This window comes from Arachis hypogaea, chromosome 19 (assembly GCF_003086295.3).
Source record: "Arachis hypogaea cultivar Tifrunner chromosome 19, arahy.Tifrunner.gnm2.J5K5, whole genome shotgun sequence".
NCBI classification, from domain to species: domain Eukaryota; kingdom Viridiplantae; phylum Streptophyta; class Magnoliopsida; order Fabales; family Fabaceae; genus Arachis; species Arachis hypogaea.
Genome location: NC_092054.1, coordinates 11,074,795 through 11,099,571, shown reverse-complemented (window position 1 = coordinate 11,099,571; position 24,777 = coordinate 11,074,795). Strand labels below are relative to the sequence as shown.

At 32.6% G+C, this 24,777-nt stretch overlaps 2 protein-coding genes and 1 long non-coding RNA gene across 4 annotated transcripts; 1 reads left to right on the top strand and 2 right to left on the bottom strand.

The window, feature by feature from the left end:
* Positions 1-1,082: 1,082 nt before the first annotated feature.
* Positions 1,083-4,223, bottom strand: LOC112776088 (small ribosomal subunit protein eS6). Its single transcript, XM_025820071.3, has 6 exons — positions 4,091-4,223; positions 3,933-3,997; positions 2,856-2,913; positions 2,644-2,752; positions 2,076-2,348; positions 1,083-1,518 (listed from the first exon to the last, which is right to left on the bottom strand). Exons 1-6 carry the CDS (start codon positions 4,094-4,096, stop codon positions 1,280-1,282), a joined length of 750 nt encoding a protein of 249 aa, XP_025675856.1. The 5' UTR covers positions 4,097-4,223; the 3' UTR covers positions 1,083-1,279.
* A 10,730-nt stretch (positions 4,224-14,953) lies between these two features.
* Positions 14,954-15,377, top strand: LOC112777885 (uncharacterized). The gene is made up of 2 exons (XM_025822269.1): positions 14,954-15,056; positions 15,154-15,377. Exons 1-2 carry the CDS (start codon positions 14,954-14,956, stop codon positions 15,375-15,377), a joined length of 327 nt encoding a protein of 108 aa, XP_025678054.1.
* A 2,507-nt stretch (positions 15,378-17,884) lies between these two features.
* On the bottom strand, positions 17,885-21,033 carry LOC112779701 (uncharacterized). Of its 2 annotated transcripts, XR_011877808.1 has the most exons (3): positions 19,958-21,031; positions 18,562-18,705; positions 17,885-18,139 (listed from the first exon to the last, which is right to left on the bottom strand). It is a non-coding gene; the product is annotated as an uncharacterized lncRNA (long non-coding RNA). The 2 variants fall into 2 exon arrangements; XR_011877807.1 differs by having other exon boundaries at positions 18,562-21,033.
* Between the last annotated feature and the right edge of the window lie 3,744 nt (positions 21,034-24,777).

Below are 24,777 nucleotides of genomic sequence, written 5' to 3'. Positions count from 1 at the left end.
TCTTGTCCCATAAAAAAATTTTACCGACACGATTGGATACATCTAAATACTATTACGTGTCAATGTGTCTAATCTTATTTTTAATATGTATTTTTAAAATAAATTTAGAAATAATATATATTATTATTTATTAAAACAAAAAATATTTTAAATATTTTATATAATTAAAATAAGACATTAAAAATAACTAAAAAATTAATTTATATGTTAATATTAATAAAATATCAAAATATCATTACGATTTATTTAAAAAATACTTTATATCTGTATCAATGTCCGTGCATCATAGGAATTAAGTAACATCAGGTTTGGAGGGTTTAGTATAAGTTAACATATATATATACTTGTTATAGAAAAGTAAAAAGAAAATATTTATTGGGGAAAAAAAACAATAACAATAAAGTCATATCTCATTAGATAAAATCAGTTACATAGATTAAACAATATCATTGCATCCTATCATATATCAAAAAAAACTTTCAAAAAAAGTTGATGATTCTTTTATTAAAAAAATCATATTTTTTCTACACACGGTTTTTTTTACTAATAAAAAATTTCATTTTGAAGGTAAATAAAAGATAGAAAAAAAGTTATTTTTTCCAAAGCCTTTTTTGACACAACTCTAATTCCGATAAAATAGTTTACCTTGTAAGTTGTAACTTCAAACAGGTCATACCAAACCAAGTTAGATTCCATCGTTCACAGGAACATCTTAAGAAGGCTAAGGTTACCTTGTGGCGGAAATTTTGGAACTGCAGGCAAGGTTAGGGCTTTTACAAGAAAGCAGAAAGGGATGGTATTTGTTATAGCATTTTCCTAATTTGGTTATGGAATAAAGGTGACGGTAGTATACACATACCTTTTAACGAAGACTAAATCTTTTTTTATGATAAAAATAAAAATAAAATTATGTAGAATTCATATATTCTCTATAAATTTAATAAAGTTTTGTAACTTTTTTGCTGTTTATCCAATTCTACACTTATATCCATGTAGTATAGTGTTGATTCTCATGAGGTGTTGGTTGCTTTGTATTTTTCTAAACTAATTTATCTCTAAACCACAAGCTAGAGCCTAGAATGTATAAAACTGCTATAAAATTCAAGCAGGTAAAATACTTCCAATCCGTTCTAGTGTCGAATACAATATTAATAAATCAACATACTCAATGTATTCAAATAGCAAATACGCAAGTGTTTAGCATGAAGCAGCCATCATGGAATGACACTACCAAAACTAGGATGAAGACCAAGCTTCACCATATCTCTCTTAAAGTAGCTTATGAAGTTGTAGCTTTAGCAGCAGCACTAGAAAGCTTGGACCTCCTCTTTGCCAAACTCTCACTGCGCCGTTCCCTCTGCTCCTTCAACCTGGAGGCAAGAAGCTTCTGGTACTCAGCTGCCTCTGATTTTGCCTTTGCGATTCTCTTCTTCTTGTCAGAAATCCTTGCACGCTTCCTTTGCAGTGTCAATGGGGTGACCAGGCGTTGAATCTTTGGAGCTTTGCTCACCTTTTTACCTGAAACAAAGACATCCATCATTCAGATTATGATTCTAATTCATCAGACTTTTTTCTGCAACCACCTAATTAAATTGGATATCCAGGGTCCATAAAAAATTATTTTAAAGAGATCTCTTCAATACAAAAGGGTTCCACTATCATCACTCCAAACTATTTCATGAACATGCATGTTATGTCGTCAAACTTGAATGAGTGGACAAGGGACATTACTTCTGTGCTACTAATAATTTGTAATCCTATTCCATAATACATACAAGAAAAAGAAGATACTAAGAAAAACATATGTCCATCGTATTGTTGATGCATGAACACACAAGAAGCACTAGCAAAGCACATGTGCCACATGGAAAAAATAACCTGGGTCAGAATAAATCTTATTGAAATTTTGAACCAAGTAAACATAGCTGAGTGGCAGAAAAGATAGAAATAATGACTGGACTAAAGTATTTTCTAGCAACTAAAAACCTACTACTGCATCCAACAGCAGAGATATCATACTGGCAACATCCAATGAAAAAACAAATAAAGCATACAAGAGACATCAGATACTTTACCTGATTTTGTAGTGAAGGTACGGCGATATGTGTTGACATATTTCCTCACATCATCCTCCTTGGAAAGGTTGAACAGCTTACGGATCTTGGATGCTCTCTTTGGGCCTCTCATTCTTGGCTTTTCAATATCAGTCAATCCAGGTAAATCATTGTCACCCTTCTTCACAATCACCAAGTTCAAGACAGAGAGGTCTGGGCTGACAATGCAACCGCGAACAGACTTCCTCCGGCGCTCTCCGTTACGCCTTCCATACCCACGGAAGCATGGAGTTCCTGTTTACACAATCAAGAGTAAATGAAACAGAGAGGACATGTCAGTTAATACTTTATACTAGAAAGATAAAGGGAAGGCGTAGATGGATCATAGTGATGTGCAAGCAACATTAGTTCAGGAGACTATGTGACTGGCATAAAATTGCTTTCACGGGAACATTTTTCAGCTTATTTCATGTTTTAGTTTGTCCTCTATTTCCAAATGTATCTCCACCGTAAGAACATGTTTTATTTCCTAGTCCCATTACTAGAGGGAAAATCAAAAGTAAAATTTAAGCTTTATGAAAAATCCTACCTCTGTGGAGCAAGAGACGGACACGGCCAGGGGTAAGCACTCCCTGCTTCATTGGAAAACCTTGTTTGTCACAGCCACCGGTAATTTTAAAGACATATCCTTTGAACTCCTAATGGTAGCATAAACAAAAAGATCAAATCAACATTAACGTTCGACAAAAGATATTAGGCCAGCAATTTCCAGGTTTGAAGGTTTCTATCTAAAGAGCATACCTCACCAAGAGCATCTCCATTGACCTCCTGTGAGATCCTCTTGTCCCAAAATGCTCGTCTGCAATTTCCAATGGAGCATTACAATAGTTTAAACAGGCCAAATAGCTCAATAGTTAACATCTTGAACAGAAGCAGCTAGGTTGGTGTTGGTCAAAAGGAAATCAATTAAAATTACAAGACTATCAATTGGTCTCTCTCTCCTGTTTGGGAAGGTAATATAGACAATATAGTTTGTGATACAAGATTCCAGAAGCAATCAGGGGTTTCCACTGATCATAGCTAAGGACAAAAGCGTGGACAGATATGAGGAAAACAATAAACCGAAGGTGATAGCTGAGAGAAGGGTGCATGGATGAGAAAATAATGGAAGTGGTTGCAGCACCAATGACAGTAAATAATAGTAATTCATATTGCTTGAAACACAGTTTTGGCAACAGTTGGGGTCATGTAGTACTACTGTACTAGAGATATAAATGGGGAGAGCGTAAATATTTTTAGTTTGTGGAATATAACTGGGAAAAAACCTCAGAACACTAATAGGTTATGACATGCATGAAGAAATAAAGAAAGCAATTTCACAAAACCTTGAAACTGTAAAAGTAAGATCATTGAATTGCATTCTATGAGTTATGGTCTCACTTAGCTAACAAATTCCCTAAAAAACATATAAGCCTAAAAGATCACCAGGTACACGAACTAAGAAAGGCTCAAAGGGACAATAGTAAAGGAAGAACTCATAGTAAACACTTAGTTACTTTTGGGATGAGATGGCTAATTTTTCACTTGGAAATAGAGTTCTAAAATAAACAAAATATTATCAGATAAAAGAAGACCAGAAGGTTGCACAACACAATTCCTACTTAACAAACATCTCTTCAAATAAATCCGTCAAATATGGTCAATAATTCACGAATTAGTAGAGTATAGAAAGATCATTCATTTACAGAACATACCTCATCAACTCTTTCAGATACCAAAAACTACCCAAAAAAAAACTAAAATCTACTTCTAACTAGCGTCTAACTGAACTTAACAACTCCATAACTGAAGATATAACCAAAAGGAAGAAATGATTACAGTTTCTGATCATCATCGATCTCGAGCTTCTTCTGGCATCCAGTTGTGGGATTTGCAATATTGAACTAAAAGAAAAGGAGCAAACAATGATGAACAAACAGAATAATAATATTAATAAATCGAATCATGAACAGTAACTAGGGTTTCGGGAATAAAACCTTCATATTGGCAACCTCGTCTTGCTGCTATCGCTGCGGAAAATAAAATTTCGAGGAGCTTCAAAAACTTGGGACGTACGAACCAAGAGAAGACGAAGTTAGGGTTTTACGCATTACTCACTGTCACTCACTTACGAAGCATAAACTTGGAATTGGGCCCTTCAACTGGGCTCTCTGGCCCAACAAAAAAGCAAAACAATAAACCAATATTTTTTTTTCTTTTCATACTTCATTATTTGTCACTCTAACAATTTTTATTTTTTATTGAATAATTAGTAATTATCAAGATTTTGAAAATCAAACCGGTTATTAAACCATTTTAGTTATTGATTTACTAGTTCAACTAGTTTAAATATAGTTCAACCTAAAAAATTATTTTATAATAAAATAATAAATAAAATATAAATAAACACACTAAAACATAATTATAATATAATATAAGTCTTAAAATATCATCCACATTTAAAATGATTCATCAACTAAAGTCTTATAATCTTATAAACCTTAAAATATTCACATGGATTTCATAGGGTTTATACGAAGGAATGATCTATTTATCAACTAGTCACAGTGAATAATTTGCTTTATACACTTTTCAAAAGCAATCCCAGATCATCTGCAAAATAACAGTAAATAATTGACAAAATTCATCAATCATGCCAAAGCTAAGTTCTCAAAAATTTTTGTTGAACTAACTAACTTAACAATCTAAGCACAATTAATCCCAAAGCATAAACACAACATAGCATAATATTTCAATAACAAACAACACCATGCAAAAAGCACAAAACACAAAACAACAGCACAATAGAACAGTCAGAACTAATCAATAATTAATTAATCATTCAATAAAATACAAAAAGATAAAAAGACGACCACAAGATTGGTGAATGAGTAAAGGGGTTGGAGATTTGGAGCACGACGACCAGACAAGGACAGAAGCTCCTAAGCGCGACGGATGACGGCAAAATCGCAACTGAGCAAATGAAGACAACAGATGTTGAGCTTGTAACACTCTAACATTCAAATCCTTATACTCGAGTCATAAGTCAATGATCATAAGGTGGTATGACTCAAGGTGGAATAGTAATATATATATATATATATATATATATATATATATATATATATATATATATATATATATATTAAAAGAAATTATTAAATGAGAAGCGTGAAAAAGAATAAAAAAAATCGTGAGCGAAAACACACACGTATCGAATAAGTAGAATAAAAACAAAATTTAAAGGAATAATAGAGTAAAGACAGAATATATATATATATATATTATATAAAATAGCCACTAGTCACGATCCACAAAGTTTATGTCGGCTAGGATTATAGAATTAAAAATAGATTATAATAATTTCTATCTTTCCCAAACATACAACATAGCCTCTATAGGCAAGTTTCTAAATTTTAATATGTACATACACATCATTAATATTTTTCAAAAATAAAAGGGGAAAGAGAAATCTAAACCAAGTGAAATACAGAACTTAAGATAACTTCACCGTCTTCTAGACGAACTCCAACTCACTACGGAGCACCAAGACCTGCATCTAAAAAATAGTGGATATATACGGAATGAAAATCCCTAATTCATGGGTTTCAAGTAAAGTAAAAATGTCAAATAAATACAAAATAAGATAACAAGAAACTCACTAAGCAATCTTCAACTTCACACGTCATTATTTCCATCCTAAGTTCTTGCCAATCCGTAATCAAGCAACTATCATAGAAAATTATAATCTAACTCATCTTTCTCTAAGTTCCATAGTCCTCCAAACACCAAGGAGAACAGCTCTCAGCGTCAACCGATACCAGCATCAGAGACCTCTCAAATATACAAATACAAGTAAGGCAATCAAGTAATACACAAGTAAATTCAAATAAAGCAATTAGCATATAGTCATTTAATATATAGTCATTTAATATGTACAAGTAAACAAAATCATGACAAGTAGCAAACTCAAACAACTCAATCAAATGCAGATGATGCATGTCTGCCCTATTGATGATGAGCTCACGTGTCGGTTACTTTGTCAGAACCCGACACATCCGGTAGCTAACCCGGATATCGTCCTATTGAAAACCAGTGGATGGTAAACTACCACGATCTCCACCATTACGACTGGTACACCACCACGATCCTTGCAAGATTTTCAATTAAACACGTACATCTTAATCAGAGTTAATTCCATTATCAACTCCACTGCATCTACTCAAATGCGTACATCTTAATTAGAGTTAATTCCATTATCAACCTCTTTCTCAATTGTATTTCATTCCGTTCATAATCATAATCATCATCATTCATCACCATACCTCATTCATACTCAATCATCATCCTCATCATTTTCTCATAATCATCCTCATTATATCTTAATCATAAACCATTATCGTCATATCTCATTCATACTCAATCATCCTCCTCATCACACCTTAAACATAAACCATCATCCTCATGTCTCAATCTCATTTAGTCTCATTTCTAACTCTTCTATCCTCTATTCCACCGGTTCTAGACTCATAACCGAAAATAAAATACTCATTTAATTCATCCAATACACTCTCGCTCGTCCCATACCCTAACACTAGCTAGGAAATCTTAAACAAGTGTTACGAAAATTTACAAGCTTACCGGAAAGATCAAACAGTTAAAAATAGAATTTTGTATAAAAAAGGCTTGTGCGTATGCATCATTGCTATGCGTACGCACAGACCAGAACAAATCCCCAACGTGTGCGTGCACACCATAGTGTGCATACGCCCAACTTGCGAAAATCCCAGGGTGTGCATGCGCACACCCCTCATGCATACGCACGAGTCTCAACACACGCTTTGCTCTGTGCGTGCACACGATAGTGTGTGTGGACACACAAACCAGAAATTCTGATTTTCTGCAACATCTTAGAGTTCAGTTTTTTATACCTAACTTTCAACATTCATAACTTTCTCTATAAAATTCTGTTTTTCTTCATCTTTAAACCGTTTTAAAGTTCTTATAATCACCTTCAATTTAAGACAAAGTTCACTCAAATCCAAATTGCGAGAGCCAAATCATGACCCACCGAAGTTGGTTAAAATTCTGATTTTACTAAAAATTCAAATCCTCTAGTTTTTCAAAATTCTCAATCCAAAACCAACCAAGATGATATCAAATTCATCCATAACAACTTCAAGATACATTCTTTCATTCTCTACCTCTCTAATCATTCATCACCTAACAAATTAACTTCCACTTTCTAATCTATCTAACAATTTTCATACATGCATGCCCATAAAAAAATTCGGAGAGTTAAAGTGTCCGGTCACATCTTGCGATAGAAGGTCAATAATGTCTCAATTATACAAACTAAATAGAATTTTAAGTCAATATTCTCAATGTCATCATCACTATCATCACCTCATTCTTTATAATCTCAAGATTTACTTATCTCAACTTCAAGCTAACTCAAATAAAGCGTAATCATTCATAACCACGACAATTCAACTTAACACGGCATAACCCTCTTTTCTCCTTCCTTCTCCCTCTCCATTCTTCTCCGTTTCCCCTCACTTCTCTTTTCTTTCTCTGTTTCTCCCTCTTCTTTCTCCCTTTTCTTTCTTTGTTTTTCTATTGCTGCCGCCGTGTGTTTGGTAAAATTAAAAGGAAAACATAGGTGGCTAGGGTTAGGTTAGAAGGGGTTAGGGTTAAGGTTTAATTTAGGAATATTTGGGTTAATTAGAATTTGGTAATTCTAATCAAATTAGGGTATATTTTATTAATTTGAAATCTAATTTAATCCGTTGAAATTACTTTAAAAATATTACTTAATTATCAATTTGCTAATTGACTTTTAATCAAGTATTCTAATTTAAAATTAGAGATAATATAATTTATTTTTTTTGTTTATAAAATTAAAATATTAAATTCTAAAATCTCAATTATTTAAACTAGAGCAATATAAACTTCTTATTATTTTACAACTACTAAACTTTATAATTTAAAAATAGAAAATAACTCGATAATTATAAAATTGGATAAGAATTCTAATTTAAATAGTCAAAACCTCATTATTTTCAAATTTCTAAAACTTTAAATTGTAAATAGGAAAATAGTCAATAATGATAAAATCTCATAAAAACCTTAATTTATTTTAAACTTAATTTATCAAAATTTGTTTTAATTATCTTTAATAAAATAATTTTTTAGGTTAAATTCTTTAATAGATAAATAAATTGAAATTAACTTATAATAAGATTTTTCAAAAATTTTGGATCTTACATTAATTTTTGAGGTTAAATTTTTTATTGAACAAATAAATTAAAATTAACTTATAATAAGATTTTTCAAAAATTTTGAGTCTTATACCAGAGACACACCATAGCTAATTATTGGCTACTCCTAATTAATATTCACTGTTATTAGACTATTAACTAGTTTATTGTCTCCTCATGAATGTCTGTGTAGCATGTTCCTCTCCAAATTTCATCATGGAACTTTTGTCTAAAATGGCATGTTTGCATGAGAAAACTTTCAATTAATTTTCAAAATAAAACCTTGTTATACTATCATCATCCAAGTTTCCTGTTTTTGCAATCTAGTCTTATGTATTTATCAATTTATTTGATTACAGCAGAACAATAAAAAGCAGTAAATATAACTTGTTATCTAGCTTTTTTTTTTAATATTGATAATAATTAATTATAATAGGAGTACATAAAGAGTACATAAAATTAACTACAAAATTTTTTTCCCTTCGCTGCAGTGTAGCACGATCTTCCACCGGAAGGGCATGAATAAGAGCTACGGTATAATTTAGTGTATTCCACGGATGAAGTGGTCCACTACCTCCTTCTTCAGATCCGTTCCTCATATCCCATCCTTATCCTCCTCGTCGGAATCCTCATTGAACTCTCTCCCAGCCATCCATATCATCTGAATCATGAACACTTTATCCCAGTCATTACATTCTATGTTAAAATCTACTGAATCATCTCCACAACCTATTAAATCATCATGCTTCTGCATTTACGAGAGGGAAAATTCACTTTCAAATATGAAGGGAAGTAAAATCTTATGATTTAGTGAGTGATATTGATGAGTTTTTTTGTAACTCTTAACTCACGTCTACCATTGTTTGAAGGCTACGGCAAATGAGAAATGTTTTCAGTTGGTAAAAGTATCTCAGGCTTATTGGAATCCAACTTCCAAGTTCCTTATCTTACATGAACATGCGGAGGAAATTCTAATTGAACATCAACAACAGTAAAACACAAAAAATTTGGTATAAATGCAATTAGTTAGAGCTTAGTGAGCTATTTAAATTTTTTTATTAGTTTAATATTGATGGTAATTAATTATAATAGGAGTACATAAGGAGTACATAAGGTTAATTACATTTTTCTTTTAAAAAAATGAGAAGAATCATTTTTTTTCTTTCTCAATTTTCACTCATCAAACCATTAATATCACAGTTTGAATAGTTTATGACATCAGATTTTTTTTTCATTGTGTGGTGAGTGTGGTTCGAATTAAAAAGTTGTGAATTGCCAATGATGTCATTTTCTTTCTTTCACTTATTTTTACTTCGACATTTTCTTTTTTCCTTTCTTACCTCTTCCCTGAATCTCATCGAATAGAGTTTGATGAGAGGTTAGTTCACATGATTCTTTCTTAGTGAACATAATTGTTTCAGTTAACGAGTAGGAAGGAAGAAGAAGATCTAAATCCTTATTACTCTGTGATGGTTTCTCAAAATGGCAGACATGGTAAACAGATTCTCGAGTGGTGATTTTGACAATCAAAGCAATGTCAATTTCCTCCATCGACTCACGAATCTTCAATTTCAAATTTCGAAAAGCAACACAAGTCTAATTCAAGATCAATCAAACCTTTATTTTAGTAGAGGTCGTTGAACTACAATGGCATGCTCTCATTGCAACAAGTACGGCCACACAGAAGATGTGCTATAAGAAGTATGGGTGCTCCTCCCATTTCTAGCAACGGCAGGAACATAACACCACAATCAATCACGTGATCATTGAGGTATGCTCAATGACAAACAATCCAAGCTCAATTATCTGCAAGAGAATATTGGAACATCAAAATCTGAGTTTCCTCCAGAACAAAGATTTGCCTCGTTAGAATTGATCAAAGACAACAGTGTGCAACAACAACCTCATAATGCAAACCAAATTTTGACTAATTCCATTCAAACCTCCACTCCAAGTAAAATCATTACATTACATTTTAATACGAGAATTTTGAACATTATCACTCCAAAATCTGCACTATAGGTCATTGTGTAACACCCCAACTATCAAAATGTCACGCTTCCGGCTGCGCCATTCTGATAATTCGGGTATTACGACGACTCTTAAATTATTTAACACTAAAATATGAGTCTGTTCAAACTTAACACGTATTTTCAAAACGTACATCCATACTTTTAATACAAATTACAATACTTACAAAGAATATATATATATATATATATATATATATATATATATATATATATATATATATATATATTATTAATATTGACTTACAAGCATTACCTAATATAATTCCTATCCCTCTTACAAAATGTATAAAGATAAAGGCGAGAAAAAACATAATATCTAAAACAATACAATAAATCATATAAATAGAAAATAGGATAAACTCTTCGTGACTTTTCGTCCATATCCTGAAAAGGAAACACCTGTAGGGGAGTGAGAACATCGTCCTCAAAAGGGTTCTCACTATAGGGCTACAGAATTATTATAATAAAATACGTGAAAATAAAACCGTTACAGTGATTAATGACTGCCTTATGCATCTTTTCAAAATAATAGATTTGAAATCCGTTAATTCTTAAAAAATCCAAAAGCCTTTTTAAAAAGTTTTTTCTAGACAGTATGAATGACCGAGTTGTTCCAAGCATAGGTTCATTAAGTCTATGCTGAACCAGTTTAGTTTTTCATACTCTTCTAAACCAAAAACTCAAATCAAACATGGCCTTCGGCCCATCTCATAATCAACCACGGCCCTAAGCTCAAACAATTCAATCAACAATCAATCCGCCACAATCCAACCAATTTTAAGTCATAAACACAAGTAAGAATGTTCAAACACAATCAAGCAGTTACATCAAGTAGAGCAATTAGCAATTAAATATAATTATTCATATAGGCAAACCAAGTACAATATGCACACCCAAACAATGTCACATAGATGCATATGATGACTGCATGTCCTATGGCTGATGAGGCTCATCTGTCGGTTATCAAGCCAACCCGACAAGTCTGAAACCCTTGGACTCTCCCCCATCGCACATCCCATGAGTCTATGCATAGTTTTTTTCTCATTTCATTTATAATTCATACATTCATATATAACTTTACTCAATGGAGGTTATCAATTCCCGGGAATTTATACTTGCCCGGTCACCCTTACGACGTAGGGTCAACAGAGTATCGAGTCTCAACCTTGGAACACGTAGTGGCAAGCCACGATACTCTACCCAGAAAAACTCGTATCTCAGATCATTTGAGTGCATAAGCCAAATAATATTCATAATCATTCATCCATCATCATTTCCTCACTTCATTAACAATTCATATCAAACCAGTCATCATTCAAGCCATAAGTCACCTTTTTCTCAAATCTCTTTACTTTGAAACCAGGATCAATCCATTTCAGTCTTCACTTTAAAATCCTCAATTTCTCAAATCATTTCAAGCTCATAATCCAATTCTCTTTCAAGACTTAGTCACTATATCTGACATTTCCCAAAACTTCCAAAAGACTTTCAAATATCACCTCAAAAGGGAATTTTCTTTGAAAAGACTCAATCCTTCAATTTTAAATCATTCACTTGACTATTTTAAATTAGAATTATTAATTAAGAACCTTGGTAAAGACTGAAGACTCTAGGAAAGAATAACTTGCCTCATTTCTTAAACTCTTTAGAAATCTATGAAATCATAGTTACTAAATTTGAAGTCAATTGAGATAGAGACTTAAAACGAAAACCAAGGCATGCAAAATAATAGTGAAAATGAAACAAATTTTAAAACCAAAATTATTGAAATAAATTAAAATGGAGATTTAAAACCAAAACCAAAGCATGTTGAAAACATTAAGTTCCAAATCAATTCCATTTCATTCTTAAATCGGTAACCTTCTCAAAGGCCCAGAACTGTTTAATATTGTTAAATCAAAAGTTAAAGAGTATTTTAAAAGCAAAACGAACTTAATTAATCAAAGTTCAATTTCTTTCAAAATCCACTGAAACGTTTCTAAAAGTACTTCTTTAATCAAACTCCAAAACATAGGTTCTTTCATATTTAAATCGTTCTTAAAACAAAAACTTTCCATAAACAGATTAAATTCGAAATATCTATTTCTTAATAATCAAGAACCAAGCAATAGAACCTCTCAAATTCATCTTTTCTAAATCACATTTTAAAACAAAATCTTAAATTTCATGAAAATTCAGCAGCATCTCCTCTAAAACTTGGACTTTGCCACCTTTTTCAGGTCCCAACCAAATCTTTCCATAACCCCTTCCACGGGTTCAAAACCAAATCAGTTTAAGATCAGACTAATTCCAAAAAATTCATATTTTAAGAAGCAACTTCATTTACAATGGATTAAACTCAACTTCAAAACTGTAAAGAAAAAACTTTAAAGAAACGCTTCAAGAACCGTCCGTTTCACAAACCAAACAGTAATCCAATCAAACAAGCATTTATATCCATCCAAGTCAATCAAGCAATACATAAGATATATACAATTACTAGAAGTACATTTTCTCACATAACTACCCATATATAATAATTCCAATTTATAAAGTATAGTTTTCTGAAAAATACCCCTACCTCGATAAATCAAAACCATAACCCAAACATGTCAAAGAAATATTTTCCTCTCGACTCGTAATCAACGGCAACTGAAACCTCAGCTCCGCTTGCTTTATCAATAGCAGAAACAGCCTCAATCACTACATGCAAACTCGGTTTCAAATTCCTAAAAACGTTAACATCCCGAAAACTTAAAACGTATAACAGAAAACTAAAGGCGAGGATTCGAAATAGAGTACACTTAGGTAGCGTTTGTTTTTGGAGACAGTACACAAAGACATGGACATTAAATGTTTAAAACGTGTTTGGTAGCAGAGACATAGACAGTGGACATATTGTCTCTGGAACAGTTTTTTTAATTTTTGTGTCTACTCTTTTATGAAGGACAATGATGGACACGGAAATTAACAAAGTGGACACAAATTTTTTAATGAAAATTTTTTCCCATTTTATCCCTACATATTATTATTATTCCATTGTTACCATTTTTAAAATCATATCATAAGCCCTAATTTTATGTGTTGTGCAGCAGCCTTCTCCTCCGAGGTAATCTTTCCCATGCTCTCTGTTTCGTCTCTCCTTCTTCCTTCTCTTTTTCGGATTCTTTTTTCGTTTCACTTCCCAGGTCTAGCTCTTTGTCTCTTCTCTTTCTCTTCTTTCTCTCTGTCTCTTTCTTCTTCTTCTTATTTCTCTTCTTTCTCCGATGTTCTGTTGTTTAGTACTTCATCTTATTCTTCTTTCTTTTTTTTTTTGTTTCTTTTTCTTCTTCTTTACTGCTTCTCCTCTTCATTTTTTTTGCTCAACTAATTTAACTACAACATTTCAGAAGCAAATTATTTATTAGAGCTTGTCACAACTTTTGGAATTCACGTGTTCTTCTCTTTCTCAGTCACGCAGGTATATAACTATGCCTTTCCTCTTTGCTTCTTATTTTCGTTTGCATTTTTTTACTTTAAATTATTGGGTTCTTCTGGCTTCTTTTATTTTTATTTGTTTATATTATTTGTGAGTTGAAAATATAAAAATTGAATATGGACATGAAATTCTTTCTGGTGTCAAAATTTTTAATTTATACAATCCTACTGTGAATGAATGATTGAACATATTTTGTTCAGAATGGAATAAGGAATGCAAAAAAATTATATTGAACTCTTCTTATTTATTTGAATGCAAAAATAAAATAATTAGTCGGTGATGTTGTTATTTTTATTCTTATTGATTATTTTTAGTATTTATGTTATTTTATAATAAATTACGATTTATATTTTTTATCTGTTGTTAGGGAAGAATGGAACTATTGGACCAATCTGAACAATTTAGGCAATTTCTTTTTTTTTTATTTTATGATTCAGGTTGAACTTGAGACAGCCACAATATTATTTTTGATGTTTGCATTTTTTTATTTGAGAAATAAGAGAAGGAGACATTTGTTGATTAGGAATAGAGAAATTAATACTAATCCCTTAAGACGGAATGTGTTAAGCCGCATCATAGGAGGAGGCGATAGAAATTGTATTTGGGAATTAAGGATGAGCGTAGATGCATTAGGAAGATTATGTGAGTTACTTAAAGTTCAGGGTGGATTAAGTGATGAATGTCATGTAAATATACCTGAGCAAGTGATTATATTTTTAATAATTTTAGCTCATCATAAAAAGAATCGCACACTCCAAGTTAGATTTTATAGGTCAAGAGAAACAATAAGTAAGTACTTTAATAAAGTTTTGTCGTCGGTAATATGTGTCCAAACCCTGTTGTTTGCAAAGCCTGTTCCTGTTCCAGATGACTACATAGATCCCCGATGGAAATGGTTCAAGGTATGTCTAATGAAGAAACGCGGTTGTGGTTTTGTATTATATATGGTATAGAGATAGTTTTGAACCTTCAATTTCTTTGCTTTAGAACTGTCTATGAGCATTAGATGGAACATATATAGATGTGATTGTCCCTGAAGAAGATAAATCAAGATACAAAACAAGAAAGGGTAAAATATCAACCAACGTCCTAAGCGTATGCAATTGAGATATGAATTTTGTGTACGTACTTAGTGGATGGGAAGGATCCGCATCGGATTCAAGAGTCCTTAGAGATGCAATTTCACGTCGTAATAACCTCAAGATACCAATTGGTATGTAATAGTTAAATTTTAGGTAACAAAAACACTTCAAAATTTTTAATTCATACAATTTTCTTAATCCTCATAACGTGTCTCTTTTGATTTATAGGGAATTATTATTTAGTGGATGCTGGTTATACTAATTGCAAGGGGTTTCTAGCACCATATAGGCATACTCGATACCACGTACAAGAATGGGCCTATGGTAGAAATGCGCCTAGAAACTTTCGAGAATATTTTAACAAGAAGCACTCTTCAGCTAGGAACATTATTGAGCGTTGTTATGGTTTATTGAAGAAGAGATGGGCAATTTTGAGGAGTCCTTGTTTCTAGCAAATCAAGACAAAATAGAATAATTATTGCTTGTTGTTTATTACAAAATTTTATTCGGCTTAATATGGACTCCGATCCTGAGGAGGACATATCACTTGAGAATGAGCAAGTGCTTATTGGAGAGGAGCATGATGATAACCAAGATGGCGACGATGAAATTATTGACAGTGTAGAGGGCAGCAATGAATAGACTGTTTGGCGGGACAACTTAGCACATGAAATGTAGAATGAGTGGATGCATAGCCGAATTAATTAGTTGGTTTATTTCTTGTATGTGTATTTTATTTGAATTATTATGATAGTTTGTTGTGTTTGATTTTGTATTCTAATGATACATTATAAAAATAATGTCATGATATGCTTATGATATGCTTTTGTGTTGTATTGATACATTATATGTGTATTTTATTTGAATTATTATGTGTATTTTATTTAAATATATTGTATTGATACATTATAAAGATAATGTCATGATATGCTTAGGATGTTCAATTAAATTTTTATTGAGTTAATATAGATTGTAGGGACAAATGGATAGACATGTTTGGACTGATGAAGAGACAGAGGTATTTGTTGGTTTTATGGATGAGCTTGTCATTGAAGGAAGAATAGTTGATGCAGGTCAATTTAGGCCTGGATCTTTTGAGAAACTTGCTACAAAAATGAATGAGAGGTTTCCAGGTGGTGGTTTTCAAATAACTCATTGCAAAAACAAGGTTAAGAGGTTGAAAGAGAAATATCAATTTGCTACTGACATGGCAGCCTGTAGCGATTTTGGATGGGATGATGTGAAGCAATGTGTGGTTGTGGACAACAAAGAGATCCTAGCTGCTTATATGAAGGTTGGTTTACAAGTTTGATTTTGTTGAATTAATTTTATTCTACTTGATAGTCTGTCCTTCTTTGTTGATCTTTTATTTTTTATTTTTTCTAGAAACAAGGAGTAAGGTTGTATACTCCAAGAAAGCCTTTTCCCCTTTATATGCGCTTGGAAAAAATATTTTGTAAGGAAATAGCAAATGGGGATGCTGCTGTATGCGACAATGACGCTGAAGAAGAAGTGCAAATGAATGGGTATGAAGAAATGGACGAAGAAGATACGGATATCTTTAACTCAAACCATGATTGCAGTGAATCTCTACTCCAACAATCAAATTCTGTGGCTTCATCTTCTGGGAAGAAACAAGGAAAGAAGCCTTCCTCATTTAAAGCGGCAAAGGATACTAAGATGATGAAGGAGTTAACTGACACGCTGAAATTTGTGTTCGATCAACAGGGAAAGCGTTTGGATGCTTTTGCCCAAGCTATGGTAAACACTCGTGAGGAAAAAAAGGCTGGTGATATACTTAGCGAACTTGGATTCACTGATGATGAAGTTATTTCTATTGCACTCAAGTTCTCCACAAATCCTCAACTGGAAAAAATATTTTGGTCATTGGGAAATAGTCAGAAAGCCGGATTTATTAGAGCTATATTGCATACTTAGAATTAGAGTTAATCTCTTTTAGAGTTATCATTTCATTTTGTGCAGATTTAGGTTCAAACATGTATAAATTTGAATGCAAGATTTTGTTGATGTTAGTGCATAATTAGTTTTAAGTATTGGTTTTAATTATGTTACTACAGAAACTTGTTCAAAATGGGTGCTTAATTAATTTTAGTTTTTTTCTTCAATTTGCAAATGTTTTTTTTATTTATGTTCAATTAGAATTTTTAGTCAACTGTGCAGAATATAACTTTATTTATGTTAATCATGTGCAAAAGTACTCGCTAGAAATTAGGGGTGGCAAAACGGGTCGAGCCCGTCGGGCCGATCCGCTAAACCCGCTAAAAAAGGCGGGTCGGGCTAGGAATTGGAGCTCGCCAAATTAAAAAAACCCGCCAAACCCGCACCGCCAAATTGGCGGGTTTTGGCGGGGCGGGGCGGGCCGGTCCGCCGGGCCGAAGATTTTTATTTTCTTTTTTTTTAATTAAATAAAAGAGTGATTACTATTATAAAATTAATAATTATAGAATTTTTAAACACTTTTTTTTCATTTTTTGTTTTTATTCTTTTTTGAGTTATTAACTTTATTTATTTTATTTTACAATTTTGTATATATGCTCAAATTATGTGACTTATTTTTTAAAATAAATATGATTCTATTGACAAATATTATTTTGAACAATTTTATTGAAGTTAAAAATTAAAAAAAATAGTAAAAAAATTATATTATAATTTGACTATTTTTTATTTGTATTTAATTTTTTAATTATTATTTTTTGGTTAATTTTAATGAATTTTATTTTTCAAAAAAAAAAAAAAGAGTCAAGCGGGCTAGCCCGCCAATCTGCCATAAAACGGGGCGGGCTAGCATTTTGAACCCATTTTAGTTGGCGGGGCGGGCCGGTCCGCCCCGTTTATGTGGCAGGCCTAGGCGGGGCGGGGCAGGTTGGGGCGGGCCAGCCCGCTTTGCCACCCCTACTAGAAATGATGAAATGACAATAATAAAGTCACATGAGGAGAGTAGCACAAAAATATCTAGCTCTATCATGTACACGCTCAAATCTAAAGTTTCATCAAAATTTACAGTTGCTAGCCTTGATGTCTATGAGCCTATGAGATTATTAGATGACAAGCTATCCACCAGCAATTGGCCCCCCAAGACCTTTCTTCATAACCTTCATGCTGCTGCTTTTCTCTTCTTTTCCCTTAGCTCATTTTCTTCTAGGAATTTTCTTTCTTCACCTTAAGCTTTCGACACCTTCACCTTGGTAGAATTCTGGTAGGAAGATCAACCAGTGTTAGATTAACAACTGTCAAAATTACCAAATTAAATGGATGACACGAATCTTTCAAACTGAGATGGATATGAACATAATGGACAATAATATAAGGCCACTTGAAACAGAGTTCCCTCTGGCCCTTCGCGATATATAACACGAAACTCTTCATTATCCTATTTTATCTGTTTAAAGAAGTAAAATTACAACAATGCAAATTACTGATTTCAAGTTCTATATCTAAAAGGATGGACAATAAAAATATAGCATAGTTATAGTGTAGATAGCATACTTTCCAATCAGTGTGTGATAGTGTACTTGTACTAGACCCTTTACTATATTCAGAAATACTCATCAACTATAGTACTAATAAACATTCAATCATTACAAAGCAAATATGGCTAAGGAATGCTCTTAGTACCTTGTTGTTTTGAAGAATGCAAGAGTTGAGTCTGAACAAGGTTTTTGAGCATGTGATAATTTGTCATATGAGGTGAGGCAAGAGTGTTGTCCAGCCTCTCCCTATACTCCACAATCTCTCTTTTCTTCTCCATCTTCTTTGCATCTCCAAAGGAAAAAAACACAAGAAAGTCCCTTTTACTCAAAAAGCCACAACCTTTCAATTTTGTTAATGTTGTTTATGAATATTCTCCAACATCACACGAATCACTGTCGGTAACATATCAACCAACACATATAAAAATAGCATTTGTTGCACAAAATGGGTGGGTGCAAAAAGGTTTCTTTCACCCCATTATCATAAATGGAGTTATTAGTACTCGAAAGTAACAATTGAAACTCTGGAACTAGACCTGCATAATAAATGAAACTGGCCAAAGGGTGAGTAGTTACCTCCACATTCCACACCAACTCACCCATGAAATTTTGCTAGCAGAATTTAATGAAACCACCACGTGAGTAAAACCAAACTCACCTAAATTTCATGATAAGCTCAATTCATATAGTCAAGTACTAATAATAGTATCCAGGTAGTAAATTTTGATCAAAATTTAATATTGCACTTACATGAAACTTTGCTCAGTTTGGCTTTGAATGACAGAAAAAGATTGAAATTTGCAGAAGCTAAATCAATGAAAGAATTATTGATTTGATGATATGATAATTAGAAGAATATATAGAAGATATTTTCTTTATAGTGGGGGGCAACAAGCTAACAAGAACCGCACAAAATAGTAGAATCTCGTAACTCCCAACCAACTCTAACTATTATGAATATTGCTAAGCATTAGCTCCTTAATTACCCACTTTTAAGGGTTTAACTAATGATGTATATTTACATGAGTTTGATTTTGAGTAAACAATCAACCCTGTCTTTATTCTTTCTTCAGTAAAATATGACCAATGGGATAGTAGCATTTCTTGCAGCAAAGACAATATAGGAAACATTACCCAAATTCATTCATGATGAAGCTCATCCACATACACATACATAGCCATTCTAGATATAGCTCAAATATTATAACTAGAAACAATAATCAATAACAAAGATGATTCACAACACTGTCTATTTTTCAATAACAAATTTCTTATTGTATAAAATATAGTGTTCCAGCATGGAAGTGCTCATAAAACTAATAATGAAATCCATGAGCCAGCATTTTGTCATGAAAGTGCAGTGCTTTTTCAGCGTTACCACATAGACAGAGACCTTTGATGATTGTTGTCAATGTTACGATATAAGGCTGAAAATCACTCTTGAAAATCTTTGCAAAAGTAGAGACAACAAGAGTGATCCAAACCATTCCGCAGGAACAATTGATTAAGATATTCAAAGTAAATAAGTTGGGAGCGATTACCCTGGATTGCAATTGCTGAAAAAGGGAAATGGCGGTGGGCAATGGTTGGTCTGGCAAGAGATCCCAAAATCTTGAGGAATTGAAGGATGGATGGAGGGCGACACATAAAGAGCATGCGAGTGAAGGAATCAACAGCTTCATCAAGTGATTGGGGCTGAAAGTGAGAGTGTAGGGATGAAGTTGGAGGGAAGCAAAGACCGAGAGCAGAGTGAGGAACAAAATTTGGGATTTGAAGAAGAGTGTACTTTAACATGATTCGTGAGAATGGGAACAATGACAACATTCTTGCAATCAAGAGAGGTATGGTAAAACGGAATGCGATGTGTTGAAGAGTAGTCCACCAGAGAGAGTGAGAAGAGTTTAGCGAAGGGTTATGGAGGGCAAGGATTAGAGATACAGGGAAGGAGGGGAGGGATGTCTATTTTAGTAATTTTATTTAATATTTTAGTCTTGTCCATGTGTTTCCATGTGTATCCAAACATAATACTGGATATTACAACATTAGTGTCTTGTCCATCATATCCAAACACAATACACAAACAATAATTTTTAATGTCTCCGGCCTATTGTCTCTGTCTCAGTCTCAGTGTCATGTTCTGTTCTATCTCTAAAAACAAACGCAACCTTACAGTAGCAGCAAAATTGAGCAGCCGCAATCCCGAGCTGTCTCGACGGTAGCTCCGACAGCAGCCTAGAAACTCTGGTGGTTCAACGGCAACCTAAAATTTGACATGCAAACCTCGGAGCTCGACCGTAAGGTAATCAAGATCTCAACCTCGTCAACAAACTTTAACAGAACATTAACACTGAGAGTTCCGAAAAAGGAAGTTATCGTGCTCAGGAAGGATGCCAGAATAAAGCGGTGGTAAAGGCGTTTTGTGTCTCGATGGCAGCTCCATGGTGGACTAGATTAGCGGCGACGGCGAGCCGGGTGGTGGCGGTGCGGACAGCTCCTCCTCCCCTGGCACTCTCCCTCTCTCACGGGTCTCCCTCTCTTCCTCTCCCTTTCCTTCTTTCCCTCTTCCTTTCTTTTCTTCTTTCTTTCTTTTCTTATTATCTAAAGTGAAGCTAATGAGTGTTAGGGTACGGGGAAAGGCTACGGCGCTGGGAGAAGAGTGAGGGTGAGTTAGGGTAGAAAATTAGGTTTAGATAAAATTAGGGTTGGGTTAGATATTTTTAAAATAAAGGTAATATGTAATTTTTATGAAACAAATAAGAAGTAAGATAATCATAAAAATCAAATTAAATATATAAAATATCTATTAATAAAAATATCTTTCAATTACCAATCTTTAAATAATTTTCAGTTAAATACCAATTTAAAAAAAATTAGAGATAAGTAAAATTAATTTTTCTTTATTTATAGAATAAGGTTAAAAATTTATATATTAAAATTAAGACATATAAAATACTCATTATTTTTCATTTATAAGGACTCTAAATAATAAATAAGAATTTACTCAATTTATATATAAAAATCTCTAAAACTATAATCTTAACTAAATATAATAAATCATAAATAATTTATTAATAACTTTTTAAAATTCGGGATTTTACACATTGACTCCGGTGCAACAGATTATGTGACTTTCGACTTAAAATTTTTTTCAAGATTTCAAAATATTGCTCCAATCAATGTGATATTGCCAAATGGGACCAAAACTGTCAGCACCATCATTGGCATAATCACATTTTCTAAAAAATTTTTCTCAAAAATATTTTGTACATTTCCTCCTTTGATTTCAAACTAATCTCTATATCAAAATTAACCTCAAACTTATATTGTCAACTGTTAATCGATGATAAGTATTGTGAGATATAAGATCAATCCAGATCGAAAATGATTGGCATTGCTAAGTGTAGAGAAGGGTCCTATACAATTAGTAGAGAACCAGAATTCTCTCACTTTCCCCTCCTCCAATAAAGCAAGCTTCATTGGCAGCAATTACGACTACTACTCATCCCGCAGCACCTTCATACACTGAGCACAACAACATTTGGCATCTTAGATTAGGACACATACCCATGTATAAACTGATTTTACTGAAGAAATATTATCCTTTTATAGATTGTATTGCTTCAAAACTTCCTTGTGACTCATGTCATTTTGCAAAACAAAAGAAATTATCTTTTGATCTTAGTACAACTGAAATAAAAGATCGTTTTAAATTAGTATATATGGATATCTTGGGTCCCATTTTTGTCCCTTCTAATAAAGGACATAGGTATTTTTTTACTGTGGTGGATGGTAAGAGAAGATTCACTTGGATTTTTTTTTATGAAAACCAAATTTGAGGCATCACAATTAGTTACTAATTTTGTAAATTTTGTCATAGTACAATTTGAAAAACAAGTTTAAGTGTCTAAGGACTGACAATATGGGTCAAAATTCACTCTAAAATTCTTTTATGCATCGACAGGCATTTTACACCAAACTTCTTGTATAGAAACACCAGAACAAAACGGAATTATAGAGTAAAAACACCAGCATATTTTAGGTGTTGCTAGAGCACTGTTATTTCAATTGGGAATTTCACAGTGTTTTTGGCAATATACAGTTGCTCATGCTATTCACCTAATTAATAGACTGTCTAGCACTAAACTGGATAATGCTAGTGCTTATAAGCTTTTGTATGATAACTTAACTAATCTTTCATATTTAAGAGTATTTGGTTCTCTTGTATATGCCTCCACATCAACACATTCAAGAACAAAATTAGATCCAAGAGCCAGGAAAATAACTTTCTCAGTTTTAAATTTGTAACAAAGGGTTTTCGACTTATAGATTTAAAATTAAAGGAAATTTTTATATCTAGAAATGTAACTTTTTGTGAAATTCATTTTCCATTTTTACATTCCACTAGTACTGATATTTCTGCGGTACCCACTCGTACTCTACAATGCATTGATCTTTTTTAATATGATACACCATCCACACATCATTTGCAATCACCCACACATACCACACTCACAGATTCAAATGAACATTTCTCAAGTTCAATGTACTTACTAATTTTCTCACACACTATTGCACTCATTACTACACCACACACTAACAATGCACATGCATCACAAAACTACGATATCACACATGACTGCGTCACTAGAAAATCTGAAAGAATCAAGAAATCGCCTGCTTATTTAAAGGACTACCATTGTATGATAACCCACGCAGCTCACTCTAGCAACTTTGCCAACTCTAACTCTTTATATCCTATCTCACAACACTTGTCATATGATAAAATAACCCCAAAATATAAGTCCCTTCCTCTAGCCATCACCTCAAATCTGGAACCTAGCACTTATGAGAAAGCGGCTGCACATGAATATTGGAGAAAGGCAATACAAGCTGAATTGACAGCTCTAAATCAGAACAGAACTTGGTATTTCACTGAACTCCCAAAAGGCAAGAAGGTTGTAGGTTTCAAATGGATTTTTTGGATAAAATTCAATCCCGATGGCACCATAGAAAGGCACAAAGCGAGACTAGTTGCAAAATGATTTACTCAAGTGCAAGGAGTGAATTATGGTGATACTTTTAGTCCAGTTATCAAAATTATACTTTACGAGTCCACTTAAGCAAGTGTCAGAGATTAGAATATTACTTTGTACATGCGGTAACTCATTGACTAACATCAAACTCTTAAATGTGGCTCTAATCTGCCATGAATAGCAGTGGTTATTGATATAAAAGCAGGATGATTATTGAGCTTGTAGTTAGATTAAGTGTGATTAATTAAAAAGGACTTTGTTAGATAGACAATAATTTTTGTAATAATGTAAAGAATGAGTTCTAAAATTGGCCTAATAAAATAAAAACATACTACACTCTTAAATTATCCACCTAAATTTTAATATTAGATAACCATCTACACACCTAATGAATTGAACATCCGATATATCCATTATTCACATTGTTTAGTATTTTTATTGTCTACTTATACTTTTTCAATTAAAAATTGAGTAAAGTGATAAATTCTAAAAATTTATATTTTGGACAAATTAATTCTTAAAAAAAATACTAATAAAATATTTTAAAACAACAAACATAAATAAATTAATTTAAATTAAAATTTTTTATTCTAATCATAAGAGCTCATGTTAAATGCATCACGATTTTTTATAATTTGTGTCTTCTTATTTACCTGCAAACACTTCCACTATAATAAGATATAAGGTATCATACAGTCAAACACGCGTTCATATCTAATCCCCATTCCCTTCCACATGTTTCCCTTTTGGTTATTTTGTCCTATGTTTTTTTTTTAATTATCATTTTTATTAAAATTTAATTAATATTTAATTATTAAAAAAAAGTGTACAATATCATATTATTAAATATAATTTTATATTAATTAAAATATTAATGATAATTAATTAATAACTATAAATTATATGTTTGAGGATATATGGTGAAGCTTTGCAATTAATAAGGATATGTGGCATTACTTTTTTTTTCAAAAGATAAATTTTATTGGTGTAATAAAATAAAAGGCCCATTTTGGGCTTACAGCAACAGAGAAATGGGAATTCTCCAACTAAGTAAAAGTATTAGATGTTATCTCCTCATTAAGACATAGAACGTGAAAAAGGGTAAAGTGAAAAAGGAAGAGTTTTTGGAGAAGGAGTGTCGTTCTTGGAACTTCATCAATGGAGGTGAGTCACTGCTTCCAAAGTTCCAGATCTTGCAATAGCTACTACTTCTTGAGGAGAAATGACTTTGACTTCAAAAATTCTCAAGTTCCTCATCTTCCAAATCTGCCAGGTTAGTATTGCTGCCAAATGAGTTTCTTTTTGCATCTGCCTACGCTCTTTGAGTT

Excerpts from the sequence above, each read along its gene's own strand:
- LOC112776088 (XM_025820071.3), bottom strand. Across the intron at positions 2,753-2,855 it reads ATGGAGATGCTCTTGGTGAG|GAGTTCAAAGGATATGTCTT; the intron begins GTATGCTCTTTA and ends TGCTACCATTAG. Across the intron at positions 1,519-2,075 it reads TACCTTCACTACAAAATCAG|GTAAAAAGGTGAGCAAAGCT; the intron begins GTAAAGTATCTG and ends TCTTTGTTTCAG.
- LOC112777885 (XM_025822269.1), top strand. The coding sequence starts at position 14,954 with ATGAATTTTGTGTACGTACTTAGTGGATGGGAAGGATCCGCATCGGAT. Across the intron at positions 15,057-15,153 it reads TAACCTCAAGATACCAATTG|GGAATTATTATTTAGTGGAT; the intron begins GTATGTAATAGT and ends TTTGATTTATAG.